Genomic DNA, 16,361 nt, shown 5'->3' on the forward strand with positions numbered 1-16,361 from the left:
TGGGACCTATTTTCTATTTTCAAAATACAAAATACTTTATAGTAGGTAATTTAGGTAGGAGTTACAATCTCTTCTGATGTTACAATCCTGGCAACTCTCTCATTCTTTTAACATGGAACTGTTGAATGTTTAATAACGTCGCACATGACCACAAGAGTAGCGAGTGGTTAAAAAAGAAGAATCTTGAGTGTTGCGAGGGTTTCAAGGCACGAGAGGAGAACAAACTTTTCTGCCCTGGTGAAACACAAACGTGACGTTTTCATTACACTAACGAGAGGTATTACCTATACTAGCTGTAAAACATTACATATCTAAATTAATGCTTTTAAAAATTGGCCGTTAAAAACCATCATCCATCCATCCTTCCGGTTAATATGAGCAAACAACTAGAAATTTGCACTTTAGATAGAGGACTGATTGACACACTGTTTTCAAAGAATAAAGAGAGCCTTTTCAACTCGGAAATTTCGAGTAATACTTTTTAATTCAGACTAGGTATTCACTATTCAGAGTACCTTTTGTCGCAAAGTATTTGTATTTAAAAAAGTATTTTGAAAATACCTATTTCGTATTTTGTATTTTAAATATAAATTCAAAAACTATTTTGTATTTTGCATTTGAAATAGTATATCAAGGAAGTATTTGCATTTTGTATTTAAATACTTTTTATAAAGTATTTTTCACATCTCTGGTGTGAGGGCGAATCAACTTTTTGACCGATAGTTTTGAGTGTCTTACTCAAAATGTCTCTGAAGTTACCAAGGGGCTTCTAATATACATAGTTTTTGTTAATTAGGTTTAACAGTTGGGGCCTTGAATGTTTTACAATACACCATAAACTGAAACATAGAAACGCCATTATTTAAAGGTGAAATTTTACAACGAAGTTTAAAAGTTGCACACAGATTAGTGTCGGTCAAAAAGTTGGTTCGCGTATAATACCAAAGACTGTCGTAGCTTTGCCAAAGTCGATTAATTTTAGGCTGAACGATTAATTTTAGAAAAAGCTTACAAATTAGAAAATAAAATAAATAAAAACATTAGGCATAACATCAAGTAATCCCAGAATAGACGTTTGAAATGCTAAATAAGTTAATTCAGGTGTCAACACAAATTCAGCCGACATTTTGTTTTACGTAAATATGCAAATGTTGGATGTAAATAAATCCCATTAGGGCTTCCTGTTGTGATATAAAAACAGAAATCAGCCTTATTTACCGTTGTATAAACGTGTAAATTTTAATAACATGGCAGATTATGCTAATCGCAATTTATTTTGCGACGATTTCCTTTCGGGCTCGGATTTTTAGGGTTCCGTAGCTAAAATCGAAAAAACGGACACATCTAGTTTCAAAGCTTTAAATTAAATAAGAAATGAAAATAAGTTTTGGCAAAAAAAAAAACATTTTTGTTACAAGCTTTTATCGCTGACTGTACTTTTCTTACCAAAGGCAACTATTTAATACTCATCGAGACAATTCTAAAAAACCCAAACACAATTAAGTTGCGTTGTTTCATCACAGAACTCCTATGGCCACCTCATGTCTCCATCATCATATCAGTGCAAATTTTTATCTCAATCGGAAATCGGGAAGTGGGTCAAATTTGGCTTCCAAAATTTGACCCACACTAACTAACAAACTAACAAACTTACATACTAACATAAAATCCTGTGAAAAAAAACAACGGGTTGCACTCAGGGAGTGCCGGCAGAAGTGAAAACTCAATCACTATTGCAAAATGTCTGCAGCACTATGTAAATTGAGGTTAACGCCGTCTAGCGTTATTTCGTCGCATTACTTGAAACCCCTAAGCACATCATTGTTAGTACTCGAGTTATATTAATACCAGTTAGAGCGAAACTCACTAGATGGCATTTAAATCAATAAAGAAAAACTCAATGACATTGAAGGGCAACAGTTTTTCGATCAGGTCACGTGACCGTCTTACGTCTTACGGTCACGTGACACCTGTTACGAGTTTAACATTTTTCCCCATCACAAAAAGTGCACAGCACCACTAAAGAAGTTTTTACTTCAAAAAATGCTACCGGTGTTCATCGATTCATAAGACGCCATCACATCAAAAAGTCGACTCGCACTTGCCTCACTAAACGGTAAGTAGCTCGCAGTCCTTACTGGCAAAGGCAAGTAGGGCATAATATAAAACGATGGTCATTAGTAACAAAGGAAAAGCTATCTAATAAAATACATCCGTATCTCGCGGCCATTTTGATCCCGACCGTAATGAAACTTGATTCAAACCTTCATTTCTATCTATTCACCATCACACAAATAGGTTTTTTATCAGTTTCGTCTTAAAACCATAAAAACCTAACTAGCGATTTACTGCGGTATGATTCTGAACCTTATTTGACAATAATAAAGCTTATATTCCTTATAAATTATTATTGCGATTGTTCTTTTTGTAATTACGACTTTCGCTTGATATGCCTATGTACGAGTATAAGGATTGCTTTAGCAGAGAGTTTTTTTCAGAACTTAGAAGAAATGATAATAAATTTAATGAACCTGATCGTGTTAAAAACTTAACACATTTTAAATAAAATTGTGCTTAAAATTATATCAAAATAGGCAGCTTCCTCCCGAGACAATTTATAAAAACTCCTTTCGACATCTTTGGAAATAAAGGCTAATAAAATTTTGAATTTACTGTTAGGTACCAAGTTACTTAGCATCTTTAAAAGGGTTATTTTCGTTGTTGAGAGCCATTTTCAGATTTAATAAAATTACTCTTTATAATATAATTGGAGGTTTGTCAATTTTCATTAAGGTCGTTATTTTAAGGAACGATCAATGGTTTTGGGAAACATTTTACTTGTATTTATTTGAGATTGTATAAAATTTTGGTACCTAAATTAAATTATGATTTCTGGTTAATTAAGTAGACCAAAACCAGCTACGACGAGCGGTATTGTAATTAATTTTGAAATTTTGATATCACTACATAAAGTGTCATTCAATAGAACTTGCTAACATGTAAATAAACCGCCATACTAAAATTGACACTGAATGTCAATTTACTAGTAACTTTTGTTTACATAGTTAGCAAGTTCTATTGAATGACACTTTAGTATAAAACAAGTCGCTCCTCGCTCACTGTCTGTCCCTATGTATGCTTAGATCTTTAAAACTACGCAACGGACTTTGATGCTGTTTTTTTTAAATAGATAGATTCAAGAGGAAGGTTTACGTATAATTTGTTAACCCGTGCAAAGCCGGGGCGGGTCGCTTTAGGTACTAAAGTAGGTTGTATTGTATGTACGCGTGAATCAAGAACAAATTCACAGGAATATTTGAGATCAACGCATTGCCGTTGATTTTTCATCAGGCGTTTACGTATGTTGACACAGTTTTCAGTTGACTATGATTGGTTTTTAATATTTTTGATTAAATTTGTTTCCACTACTCAAAGTTATCTGGAGGAGATCGCTTTTAGCGCTTGTTTTTTGCCTCTATCTTTACCTAATCATTTTTTTTCTTGAAGCTGTACCTTTTACTGAGGTACTTATGCCAATAAAGAGTATTCTATCTTTCTATATATAATTTACCTACACCCCAGGCCAAAAGTATGGAAACAAAGTTATTGTTCTTAATTTTTAATATTTCCATTATCATTATTGTGTATTGGTAACGCAAAAATTACTTTAGGCAGTTTTATAAGATTAAAACAGCACCCAAAGTATTAAAACATCCTAATATAAGTATGCGAAAAATATATAAATTTGAGAGAACATACAAATCAACCTTCTTAATTGTTTTTCTACAAAAGGTTGAATGTAAACAGTTTTATCAAAAAAATTATAAGTAATTTACTTTTAAAATGTTCTATTATCATTTTACTCTTTTGTTTTTGAATTGTCAATATTATTTATTTATGTGAAAATTACAGTTTTTTATTGTCATATAATTTTGTTTCCATACTTTTGGACTGGGGTGTACCTATACTTAATTCATAATATTCACAAGCCGTTACTAAAAAATAGATTTAAGAAATTGTTTTATAATTTTATGACATAAAAATTGCTCAGAATCTAGCACATAAAATGACATAATTGTAGGTATAGGTACTTAGGGACTTATTCAAATCATAATTCGTATATTTTCCATAATTGGCTAAAATGTAACAGAATCCGAAAGAACCACAGACAATTTTGCGTCGTTAATTACAAGCCGACCATTCATTAACTCAGATTAATAGTTCCGAATTCATTCAGGAAATGTCCGATGTCCGTTTCAACGGATATTGAGTGGATTCTCTTGTATATTGGCCGCAATATACGAGTAGATTAATAATGATTAAGTACCTATATCAAATATATCAGGACATGTATACGAAACATTTGGTGTTAATCGGTTTTCGATGTCGGAAAACATCATGAGAAAAGCTTTTTCCTTCTTGGGTTTGAAGTGCAGATGTACCACCGTAGGTATGTACTATAATTACCTACAATGAAATTTAAATCATTATTAAATTAAACAAAGTTGCAAAGGCAAATCACTACATAGTATCAAACAAAGCGGTTTTTTAATAGATAGAGTGATTCAAGAGTAAGGTTTATGTATAATTTGTTAACCCGTGCGAAGCCGGGGCGGGTCACTGGTTATTAATAAATGATTTATTACAAGGTAAAAAAAGATGTTCTTGTTTTATTTCGTTTGATCTTAAAAAAAGAAAACAATTATATTTTCTAGCGGCCCTAATTATACATAGATACCTACTTTATTACCTATGTTTTAACGGGTAACAATCCAGTACTACAAAAGTTATGGCACCATACAGTACTATTTACTTCAGCTGTCAAATTTATTTATTTAATCTTTATTGCACAAAAGAAAAACCTTATAGTACAAAAGGCGGACTTAATGCCATAAGGCATTTTCTACCAGTCAACCTTAAGGCTAAGCAGAGAGATGTGTGGCTACTGTATTTTCCACTGCTCCCTATTGTTTTGTCTACGTCTTATATAAGTTAAAATTATAGTTCAAATTATTTGTAACATAGGCCCTGTTGTCTTAATTATAATTATAGGCCCTTCTCCGACTTCTGCGCTGCCCTCCTAATGTAAAAGGCCGTATTTTCATATAGTGTTCTTTGAAAATACGGCCTTTTACCTTAGGAGGGCAGTGCGGGTGCTCGCCCGCGGGTACTATCGTGGGTAAAATCTGTCGCACGCGTCCGCTCTAGTTAGCGTTGCTAATATAAAATAAAATAGTATCACAGAATACTATTACTTAATAGTATGAACCGAAGTTTGACAGCGGTCAAATCATGATATCCCTTTCTAACTTATGGCACTATCCCTTTCGGCTATTTAGGGTTGTCAAAATTCAAGTCATTATCTTATCTGTGGTCGTACACGCAAAAGGACTTCAATCTCAACCCTAATAATTGCTCGGAGCAATGCTGAGCCGAATGGAGTCGAGTTTACCCGAAGTGCGGGCCTCAAGTCGACAAAGAGCCATACCTCTATTCTGGCTAACGAATTCTTTCTATATTTTCCAGAGGGCAAATCGCTCGCGACCTCATACGAGTGCAAGTTCATCGAGACCTCCGTCGGGATCAACCACAATGTGGACGAGCTGCTGGTGGGCTTGCTGACGCAGATACGACTGAAACAGCAACACGCCGAGCGAGTTAGGTAAATTATTGTAGACATGTCGCTGGACCAGTATTACAGGGTTCTATGTTTCAATTTTATCGGACTGAAATTTGAACATTGTCATAGTGACATTAAGTCGAATTTCAATTATCTTGAAAATGTAACATAGAACCCTGTAATATTGGGTCAGCGATGTGTCGTTCACGAGTGAGTGACTTAAATGAACTACAAGTATATCTTTTGATTGAACTCGCTCACTCTTCAACTCACTGATGATTTAACCCGCTCAGTAACTCAGTCGCTCAGTGTTCCTCGCGCTCTCTTTCCCACTCATGATTCAAATGAGCCGGCCGAGCGTGAGGAGCGTGTGAGACTATGCGAATAGGTTTCGGAGCGGTTTGGAAGAACTCGGAGGGTGTGATTCGCGTGATTGGTCGCACTTATGGCTGTGGGTATCTGATTTATTGACATCTCTCTCTACTCAATCGTTAACAATATAGTCTAAAGATCCACTGAGCGAAATGAGCGAAATGTGTGTATCACCGCGAGCGAAAGATATGAATCAATCTTTTTAAGTCAGTGAAGCGTTTTGCGCATCTCTAGTAAATTGTCCATTTTTGTTTCCGTACCGTACCCCTAGTGTAAATTTCATTCGATAGCGTGACGTGACGTACGCGTTAAGTCTCATTTTGTATAGGATGTTAAGTTTCCAAAACGTCCCGCTTGACGCGCTGTTCAAAATCCCATACAAAATGAGACTTAAGGCAAACGCGTACGTCCGTCACGCTATAGAATGAAATTTAAGTCCTAGTCCCTGTGTACTTAAGGTTCTGTCCCTACAAAAAGTTAGAAATGCCGAATCACAACTCTACATTTTCTTATGTATGTATGTAGGTATGTATAAACTCTTTATTGTACAAAACACAGAACACAGATATATGGCACAGGAAAGGCAGGGTCTTATTTTCCCTCATTGTCCATTAAAATACACTTAATAAAAAACCCATGTCCATCGCTGTTCCAGAAAACGCAGCAGTACGCGCAAGAATCGCGGACGCGCGCGCTCCCCCCAGAACGATGTTACGGCGCCCGCGCCGCCGCAGTCCGTCTCCGCCGCCAGTACGCCGAGAAAACGCACGCGGCTATCTGCTAGCGTTAAGGTAAGTCTATCCACAGCTATCAGCTATAGTTAGTTTTTTTTTAGCATTAGAAAGAACTTGAAAGAAGGTAAGCGATTTTGACATGTCTTTTAATTAAAAAACACTTTTTAAAAATCAATAACTATTACTTATGAAAGCAAAAGACTATAAAAGATCGTATTAGATTCATAAATTGTTACATATTTAATGTAACTTATTTTTAAAATGTGTTTTTCAATTAAAAGACACATCAAGATTGTTTACCTTATTTCTAATGCTAAAAAAACGAAGTATAGTCTCAAGGTAAGAAACGCAGCAGCAGATCATGTTACGGCGCCCGCAACGCCACAGACCGTATCCACCACCACTACGCCGAGAAAACGCACGCGGCTATCTACTTGGTATGGTAATAAACTAATAAATATAATAAATTTATTTATTTATTTATTTTAATGACATCAATTAGAGATCATCCTGATATCAGTGTACGACTGTACTTTCGAATTGGCCTGTGATTTCAAACAACTTTTTAAACCGATACTCACACATTCAACCGCCATTTCCAGGTGCGAGGCCTCCTAGGCCGCGTGTGGGCCCGGGACTCCAAGTCCAAGTCCTGCGAGAACCTGCACGTGCTCTAGCACTCGGCCGCCGACCCCATCACCTGCTTCCCGTTCTTCGACTGCGCCACTAGCTACGCTTAGAATTCTACAAACCTCGACAGTGTTGTGAGGAATGAGCTACTAGCTACGCTTAGAATTCTACAAACCTCAGTTGCAGCACATTAGGTTTGACTGAGCCGCTAGCTACGGTTAGAATTCTACAAACCTCAACAGTATTGTGAGGAATGAACTAGCTACGCTCAGAATTCTACAAACCTCAGATGCAAAAGATGAACGCTACGCTTAGCTATTACAACCCTCGCAGCGGGTTTGGTTTGACTAAGCTACTATACCTGATGCGTCGAATGATGATCCCTACGACAGTTCTTAATTTAAAAAAAGAATGGAAGAAAAATACGTTTTTACCGTATTTTTATTTCTTAAATATTACATTTCTCAATAAGCCCATCAACACGTACACTAGCGCCACTGCTAAATACCTAATCGTTATTATTATTTAGCTGTGGCGCTGTCTGTCTGTAAATGTCTACAACAAACATTTTACGTCAGAGCTGCTGGATATAAAAATGAACTGTCATAAGGATTCATCATTGGACGAGCGAGGTTATACCATAGAAAAAAAATACATAGATTGCTCACTCCATACATCAGTTTTAGTACCAAAAAGACTATTAGCATCTAGCATCGAGTAGCGGAACTATCAGTACTGCTACATCTATTGTCAAGTAGCAGTACTAATAGTTCCGCTACTCGATGCTAGATGTAGACACTGAAATTAATAGTCTAACTGATGTATCGTGAGCACTCTTGTCTTACTATATTTCTCTATGGTTATACTTAACTACGCTTAGAATTTTATTGCAATTGAGATGCAATATTGTAGTTTGTTCGGGGAATGAACTACGCTCTACGCTTATATTTCTACTACAGTCGGATGGACATTGGGTTTGTCTTAACCTCCTAAGGCCCAGCTATACAAAGGAAACATCCAAAATTTGCCACTGAAATTTGAACCGAAATTGTAGGAAATAGAGTTGATTTTGCGTTGTTTGAAAATTGAACGAAACAAAGCAAAAGCGACTCTGTTCCAATTTGAACATGGTTTATTACACCGAACTGAATAGGTACTATAGGTAGGACCTTGGGCCTTAAGAGGTTAAGCTACGCTTAAACTTCTTACAACTCGCACGCAGCTATTTTAATTTGACTGAGCCACTAACTATTTTATCTTCAGAATATACTCCTTTAGGTTTGAAACCCAACACAATTCAATAAAAAAAATTCAAGGTTTTTTGGGCCAGCCGTTTCAAATTGACCAAAAAAAGTTTTGTCCAAAATATTCGTAAGTCAACTATATGTATTTGGTGTTGTTAATGTGGCATATTTTTAAAACCAATATTATGGCTTATTAATAATGCAAAAAAATTGAGATTTATTCAACCGATACAAAAATTTAATCATTGATATTCTGGTAATTTAAAATTAGTATCAGAAAGGAAAAACACCATAGTCCATATAAAAACGCATATAAAAAGGACACGAATCAGTGTGCCTATAAAGGACACAATTAGACAATCAGTCAATTAATGATTTATTTATTCGCCATGCATTGTAATTTATCCCTTTAGCGGGCAAGGCTCAAAAAAATCCTCAATTCAAGCCTCATCGCCAATCTATAGCACAAAAAATTTTGTACAAGAAAAAAATACAAAAAGACGATGTTATAGGGTGGTCTTTTTTGAGGGTTAAAGAGAACTTAGAAAATAATTGCTTTTTAAACAAATGCTGCCGCTAAACTAACAAATTAGCTTTTAACGAAATGCCCAGAACGGGAAAATAGGGTCGGCGTCATAATCATATTTTGTAACGAAGAGGAGTTTGGTAATTATAGAAGTTATTGCGATGTGTTTTAAAGTATAAACGATGAAGGTTTTAAAATTTTGTACATTAAACTTTTATCTTAATGATACTAAACATTCTAGATTTCTTCGCAGAAAATTGTTCCGATATAGGTATATGCAGTACATTTCTTATTCAGATTTGAGATTTTTTTATGTTATTTGTACTCAGAATCGCGAACTCTTTCGATCCTGATAGCAGAAAAAAGTGTTCCAAGATTTTTTATTCCATTCCGTTGCCAATTTTTCGTAGACTTTGTATGACGGTAACGGAATGGAAAACATTAAAAAATGTCGTATGGAAATGACGGGACACTTTTTTTCTCCTGTTAGGACCAAAAGAGGTTGATATTCTGAGTTTAAATTACGTAAAACATTCCATATCTAAAAAACTGTAAAAAAAGGTTTACGAAATAAAATGGCCTACAAATCCTACAAACCAGGATAAAGTAGGTTTATTGTTCTATCATCGGAAAGCTCGATGATTTTAAGCTAAATAACCAAAAAAAAATTGATAAAGAAGGTTTCGTGTACAAAAATTGAAAACGCGATGATATTAGAAAATATAAGAACTGAAAAATTCACAATTTTTCCAATCTAATATTATATCAATCATGGTATTACTAGTAGGAAGCGAAATATACAAAAGTACTGCTTGGAAGTATTAGTAGAAAGTTAGAAAGTGAGAAAAATATATGTGATCCCAGTGTGTCTCCTAAACATTTATATTATATTCCAAACCAAATTATATTAGTTATCGTAGATGATATAAAATGTACGACTAGTATAGGTTATAATTTTTTGCTATAATTACTGTAGTATTGTTTGCTGTTCGTCTATTTTGTATATTATTAACATTAAGATACCGGTGTATATTTATGGAGTCAGACGTTATGATGAAATATATTCTAGTCTTTTAAACAGGATATATGTCAATAAGTGTGATTCTGAACAAATATTAACTCACATTTATAGAAGGGACATCAGTTAGCCGCGACCACGACCAGTGAAACCTGTGTCGAAACGTCGGTAAATAAAGGTAATAAAATAAATTTCGCGATAGACTTGTCTATAAATGTGTATTAATATGTAATAACTGTTTAAGTTTACTTAACTACTATACTATAATATCTTTATTTTTACTAACAAAAAATGACATGATATTAATCGAAGATTCATCTCTTGTTTTTTATATTTCCGTAATTATCTTGTAATTATGTATTAAAACAAATATTATTATTTGTTTTAAAATTTTATTAAATAAATACTTGCATATTACTAATTATACTCTAAAGGACCTTCCAGACAAACTCTAAAGTTAGCTTTGGCTAACTAAAGTAAAGTTTAAAGTTTAGTTTAGTTTTTTGTAAAGTTAGTTTTGGGATAAATACAAAAAAAAGGGTCCACTGCTTCGACATTTGAGCAAAACGAATTAGGTAGGGGCTTTATTTCAATACTACTACTACTTACTAGAAAATGTAGGATTGAAAATATTCACACAGGTACCTTTTTTGTATGGGAATAGACATATCTTCTAACCGCTCACATGTTAAAACTTGCCGATAAAAATGCAATGTTGATTATGTTAATATTATGTCTAAATAAATATTCAAAATAAAATGGGTTAGAGGACAAACTAAAAAATATATGCGAATAAAACAAAATAAAGATGATTCTGACAGTAATATTATTTAAAAAAGAATTTTATATTGTGTCATAAATTTCATATATTGATTGGTTTTTTTTTGGCTACAGTCATACAACAAATTAATACGTAAAAATAGAAAAATCGAGTCGGCCTCGCGCACGAAGGAAACTGACTAGCTATCACGGTTCATGAGTCACAGCCTGGTGACAGATAGACGGACAGCGAAGTCTTAATAATAAGGTCCCGTTTTTACCCTAACCCTAACAAAAGAATATGAAATTGAAACGTTTGTCTAATCGTCTATTCCCAAACAAAAATAGGTAGGTACTTTAAGAGGTTTAACATTACGTATGGCAGCTACATTGATCAACCAATATTTACATATTGAACTATAGTATAGCTGTTGGTATAGAATAGTCAAAAGGTAGATTATTTTACGCGACGCTTTGGCAAGATGGATTTTGGATTTGGTGAAGACGAGTCCATCCAATTTTTGTAGAATTCTGTAGAATTGTACCTACATGTACCCGCATTTTGTTTTTAGATTTAAGCCCTAGACCTGTAAGTATTATTTAAAAAAGAAAATTGTTTCAATTTGAGTGCCTGATATTTAAAAAGATGTATTGTAATTGTTTAATCCCTCCGTGGTACCCATGCCTTATTTTATTAGTGTATTATTATTTCGGTAGCTGCGTTACGAGTAGGAATTAGTATATACATTAGAGAATTAATAATTATCAGAATTACTAGTAAAACGTAAGGTTTAGGTGTATTTTTTCATATATTTGATGTCAAATAGTAAATTAACAGTATTAGTTGCGGCAGTTTGATTCAGGGTTCGGTATATAGTAAGTAAATGAATAGATGTAGTTGGGTATTTCGTGAAATGGCTGAATAGGGAGTTTGCATAACGCATGCCGTCCTTTTCTACCTTATAAGGTTCGAAGGAGAGGCATGCTTATGCTTCTGCAAATAATATCAGCTATGATGAGTCAAACTGTGCGCTACTTATAAAGTAGTTTTTGAGAAGCTAAGTATGTGGCTTCGGGATATTTCAAATGTCGCAAAACGTTAATTAATCAAATCATGACTGATGAAACTGATCTGATGAAATAGGCAAAATTATCATTTAAAAAATTGCTTACTATGATTTGAATATTCTTAAAGCTAAAAACTTTTTTCTCATTAAATTAGATTTGATTTGTTTTAGTTCATTTCATCCTAAAGTTAGACCAAGAAAAGTTTTCAGCGATTTTGATAGCCCACGCAGTGCAAGTGTTATTTCAAACTTCGTGAAATTATGACGTAGAAATAACACTTGCACTGCGTGGACTGTCAAAATCGCTGCAGACTTTTCTTGGTCTAACTCTACCAAGAAACGTTTTTTTAACCTTTTTTTTTTAAAATGTTTCCATCATTTTTGTCTCTTTCAATACGTCATGTTTTAGTGTAAGTAAATTTTGCTTATTTGTATGTGCGTGACGTAGTAGAAACAAACATTTGTGAGAAACATCTTTACTGTTTAGTGGAAATGGATTTTTATCAAATTGACGTTATGCCACATTGGAAATATCACGTGTGAACCCCAGGGTCCAAATAAAACACCAATCTCACTTCACCCTTGGACCTACCTGGACCATCCTGTATCAGCAGTAGATCATCAGTAGTCAAGTTTAGCGTAGAGGTTCCGATCTAAAACCAGTCCCATAAATTACTAATAATCTTTTTCTACTCGTCGACTGCAATGCTTGAATTAATACTTCGTATACCAAAGTGAAATCGCATACTTTTTTCACTATGGGACCCCAACTAAACTATAATATTCATTTCGATACAGTTTAGTCAACTATAATGAAATTTACCAATCGAAAGCGCGGAGCAAGTACCAGGGCCTCATGAGTTACGAGAAGGTGTCGTTGACCAACCGGCCGGGGGGCGCGGGGCGCGGGGCCAGGTCGCGTACGAGTATGAAGGTATCGCGGCTGCTCGCGCATCTTAGCTGTATAGTTTTGGTTTTTTACCTACATATATGATTCTTCTACTAGTTTTAAGCATTTTTTGTTGACTCGTAGAAAAAGTATTGTATACAATAGTGATATAATCAAGCTTTTCAGTCGAGTACCGTGTTTAGGCAACGAAGCTTGCTGAGTTGCCTAAGTAAGGTACGAGATTATATCACGATTGTATAAAATACTATTTTCCTCATCTTCCTTCCTCATGGCTGAGGAACGTGACGATTGTGGGCACTCTTCACCAGTGCTCTCCAGGCCGCTCTGTCCTGGGCCCAGTGCATGCTAGCCTGCAGTGTGGCGTTTGTCACCAACGTTATTTTGTCCGCCCAACGTGTGGACACACGTCCATCCCTACGCTTCCTTGCCATGCGGCGAAGGCCCGTATCTCAAAAACTTGTAACTTGTAATACAAGCGGATGTCACCTTTTGACAGCTTTTGTTAGAAAGGGACTTGCACTTGTATTACAAGATACAAGCTTTTGAGAAACGGGCCCCAGATCGTAGAATTGATCATTTCGTGATGCGTCAATCATTTCATGAAATGATCAGTTGGCCACATCATGAAAATGTTAAACCTAACCTAAGCATATATATCATGAAGTGATCGATTTTTAAATGGCATTACATGAAATTACATGTCTAAATCGAAAATAGACTCTTATCGAAAAAACCAAGCCAAGTTCGATTGAAAATATTTATTTTCTTTTAGTTATCTCTTGAGCTTTGTTTTTTTTGAAAGTAGACTCTTTTATTGAAAATGTTTTATTTTTTTTACTAAAGCTGCAACGGATCGGAACCTTACCTTTCTATTTAAAGATGGACATTACAAATCCAGGGAATTGACAATAAGGGCATCAGCATGGCGATAGATTCATCAACACATTTCGTATTGAAGCTAGTTTTCCTTTTTCACTAGTTTATAAAGATAATTCGAACAGGCATTGGAATTCTGATGATGCTACTTAATCTACTGCTGTTGTTTGATCACAATTCTGAACGTTACCAAAATGAGCACCTTATTGATAAATACAAACAACAAAGTTTTATCGAACGGCAAAATTTTACACGTACCAAAATGTATGTTTAAAATGCCATCTTGTAGTCGTTTTGGGTACTATACTTTGGTAAATCTCAAAATTGAGTCATTCCTCCTCCTTTGGCTTATATCCTTCTGATAAGTCTATAATAATCGTACTTATCTTTAGAGATAAAGCCCTCTCTTTCTAACAATATATGCCAGAATTGTATGGCTGTACTAAATGCGATTATTATAGATTTTCTGCTTTGTGAAAGTGTTCACTCGTCGCTTTAGTACGAGACTTGGCCTTCTTTTTAAAGGCCTCGTTTTGGTACCGAGGCGACGAAAAGTAACTTTTATATGTATGATTTTTTTTTTGTATGGGACTGGGATTTTGGATGGTGATTTGAAAATTATTGTGTAAAGACTTGTGAAACAGCCCTTGAGGCCTACTTACAGAATATTTTATTCTTTAATTATGTATTACTACTTCCATACAAAAAAAATCCTACACATAAAAGAAACTTATCCATGCCTAGTATTAACCCCATCGGACCATATTAAGCAATATATCCCAGTATACAAGCCCACTAAATAGTAAATGGTAGGCGTAGCTTACTTTAGAATTTTATATCGTTGTAATATAAAACAAATATAGCTATACACTATTAATTTTACTTCTAACAGAGTCAAAAAAATAAACTTTTGTGAGACAAATTTTAAAATATTTAAACCACAACGGACACAGTCGCTTATTTAGTCGCTATTGGCTACATATATGTTTCGGGCCCGTCGGGAGTCCTCCGAGCACGAAGCGCAGCCGCCGCGAGCACTCGAGCCTGAAGAAGGACCCCCGACGGGCACGAAACGTATCGCCAATAGCGACTAAAAATTCAAGTGAGTGTAACCGTTGTGGTCTTAATATTTTAGAGTCAAAAAATGTAAAATAACTTTTCTTCAGAGTTGAAAGATAGGCAGAGGTGGTTGCAAAACTGTGAATTCATACCTAGCACGCCGATTTTTGTGTGTGTTATAGTCATACGATCCTAGCCGCCAGCTTACAATCAAACGCCTCTAGACATTCTGATATAACATGAAATTTACATGAACATTCAAGTAACATATATCTGTTACTAGTTTTCATTCCCTAGAAATTGTAATACAAATAAATGTAAGTGAAAGTGTAAGTTCTTCGTAGAACAATTTTTAGTATAGAAAACTAGTACCAGACCTAGATATATTTATGTTACCTACGTAAAATATTTAGGCGTCTGGCTGGTGTTACTCTTAAGCGCGTCACGCACACATTCATAACTCTATTTATTGAGTATGTGTGCGTGGGAAATCGGCTTGTCATAAAGTCACAGTTTTATTTTAGCGACTCTAGATATGTCTATCAATTCTATGCTTTTCTTAAAGTAATTAAAGTTATAGTACCTACCTAATTAAAAGAAATTTCCGAACTCAATAGCCACAAATTTCTTACTTACGTAGTTTTAAGAAATAAGCAATAAAAATATTATTTTATGTTAATAGTGTTTAGCTTATATATGAGATTTAATATATCAGTGTGTCCATGTGAATAAGATTTGATGTTGAATGTTTTTTTTTTTTTCATATTTTTAATCGAGTTTTTCGTATGTTCATACAGTATGTACATTATTTTTTCTGATATATAAAAAAAATATTAAGAAGTATAGAATCTATAGAAATGCCAATGCTAAATAAATACAAGATACCTATATATAATTTTTAAGCTACTGCTTTAATATTAAACATTGTAACAAGCTTTTTCCATTTAACGAATCCATTAACATTAAAAATATTTCAAAGTAGATTGTGCCATATTCATATTATTCCCGAAAAATACATTTGTAATTGAATAATAATAATATTTTATATATTTTTGATCAGAGGAAATAAGCCATTTTGGTAAAAAAGTTCAACTGACGATTAACGAAATCATATTTGCTTTACTAACAAACAATATTATTTTATCCAGTAAAAAAAAGCCATAGTTATATAAAATAAACGACTTTATTCCGGTAACTACCCAAAAGTTTTATAAAATATCCAGACATTTTACAAAGTGGCATATTTTCTGAAAAGTCATAACAATTTAGCATCAATTACGTAAAATGTAGTTGTTTTAATCATTCATAAGTTCATAACGAATCGTTAGTAATCTATAATTATAAGTAATAAAATATATCTACAACGGACTGTATTGTCGTAATATCGTTTTTATTAACTGATATAACTACATATCCTAATTGAAAGTATACACAATTTTTCTGAAAATTTTTTGCGCACAAATGAGAATATCACAGATTCCGCGTAGGCGCTCAACTTTTTTTGAGCAAACTTTGTTTTATTTATTTTTATTTGTCATTTTTCTTT

General features: G+C 34.2%; 1 protein-coding gene across 1 annotated transcript in view; it reads left to right on the top strand.

The window, feature by feature from the left end:
- Positions 1–7,491, top strand: part of LOC134657967 (uncharacterized) — a 228,990-nt gene extending 221,499 nt beyond the window's left edge. Inside the window, exons 14-16 of the mRNA XM_063513573.1 lie at positions 5,527–5,662; positions 6,648–6,783; positions 7,329–7,491. Coding sequence (XP_063369643.1) covers positions 5,527–5,662; positions 6,648–6,783; positions 7,329–7,403 — 347 coding nt within the window. The 3' untranslated portion in view covers positions 7,404–7,491. The remainder of the gene's footprint in view (positions 1–5,526; positions 5,663–6,647; positions 6,784–7,328) is intronic.
- The last annotated feature ends 8,870 nt before the right edge of the window (positions 7,492–16,361 follow it).

The sequence above is a fragment of the Cydia amplana genome, chromosome 21 (genome assembly GCF_948474715.1).
Source record: "Cydia amplana chromosome 21, ilCydAmpl1.1, whole genome shotgun sequence".
In the NCBI taxonomy this organism is placed as follows: Eukaryota; Metazoa; Arthropoda; class Insecta; order Lepidoptera; family Tortricidae; genus Cydia; species Cydia amplana.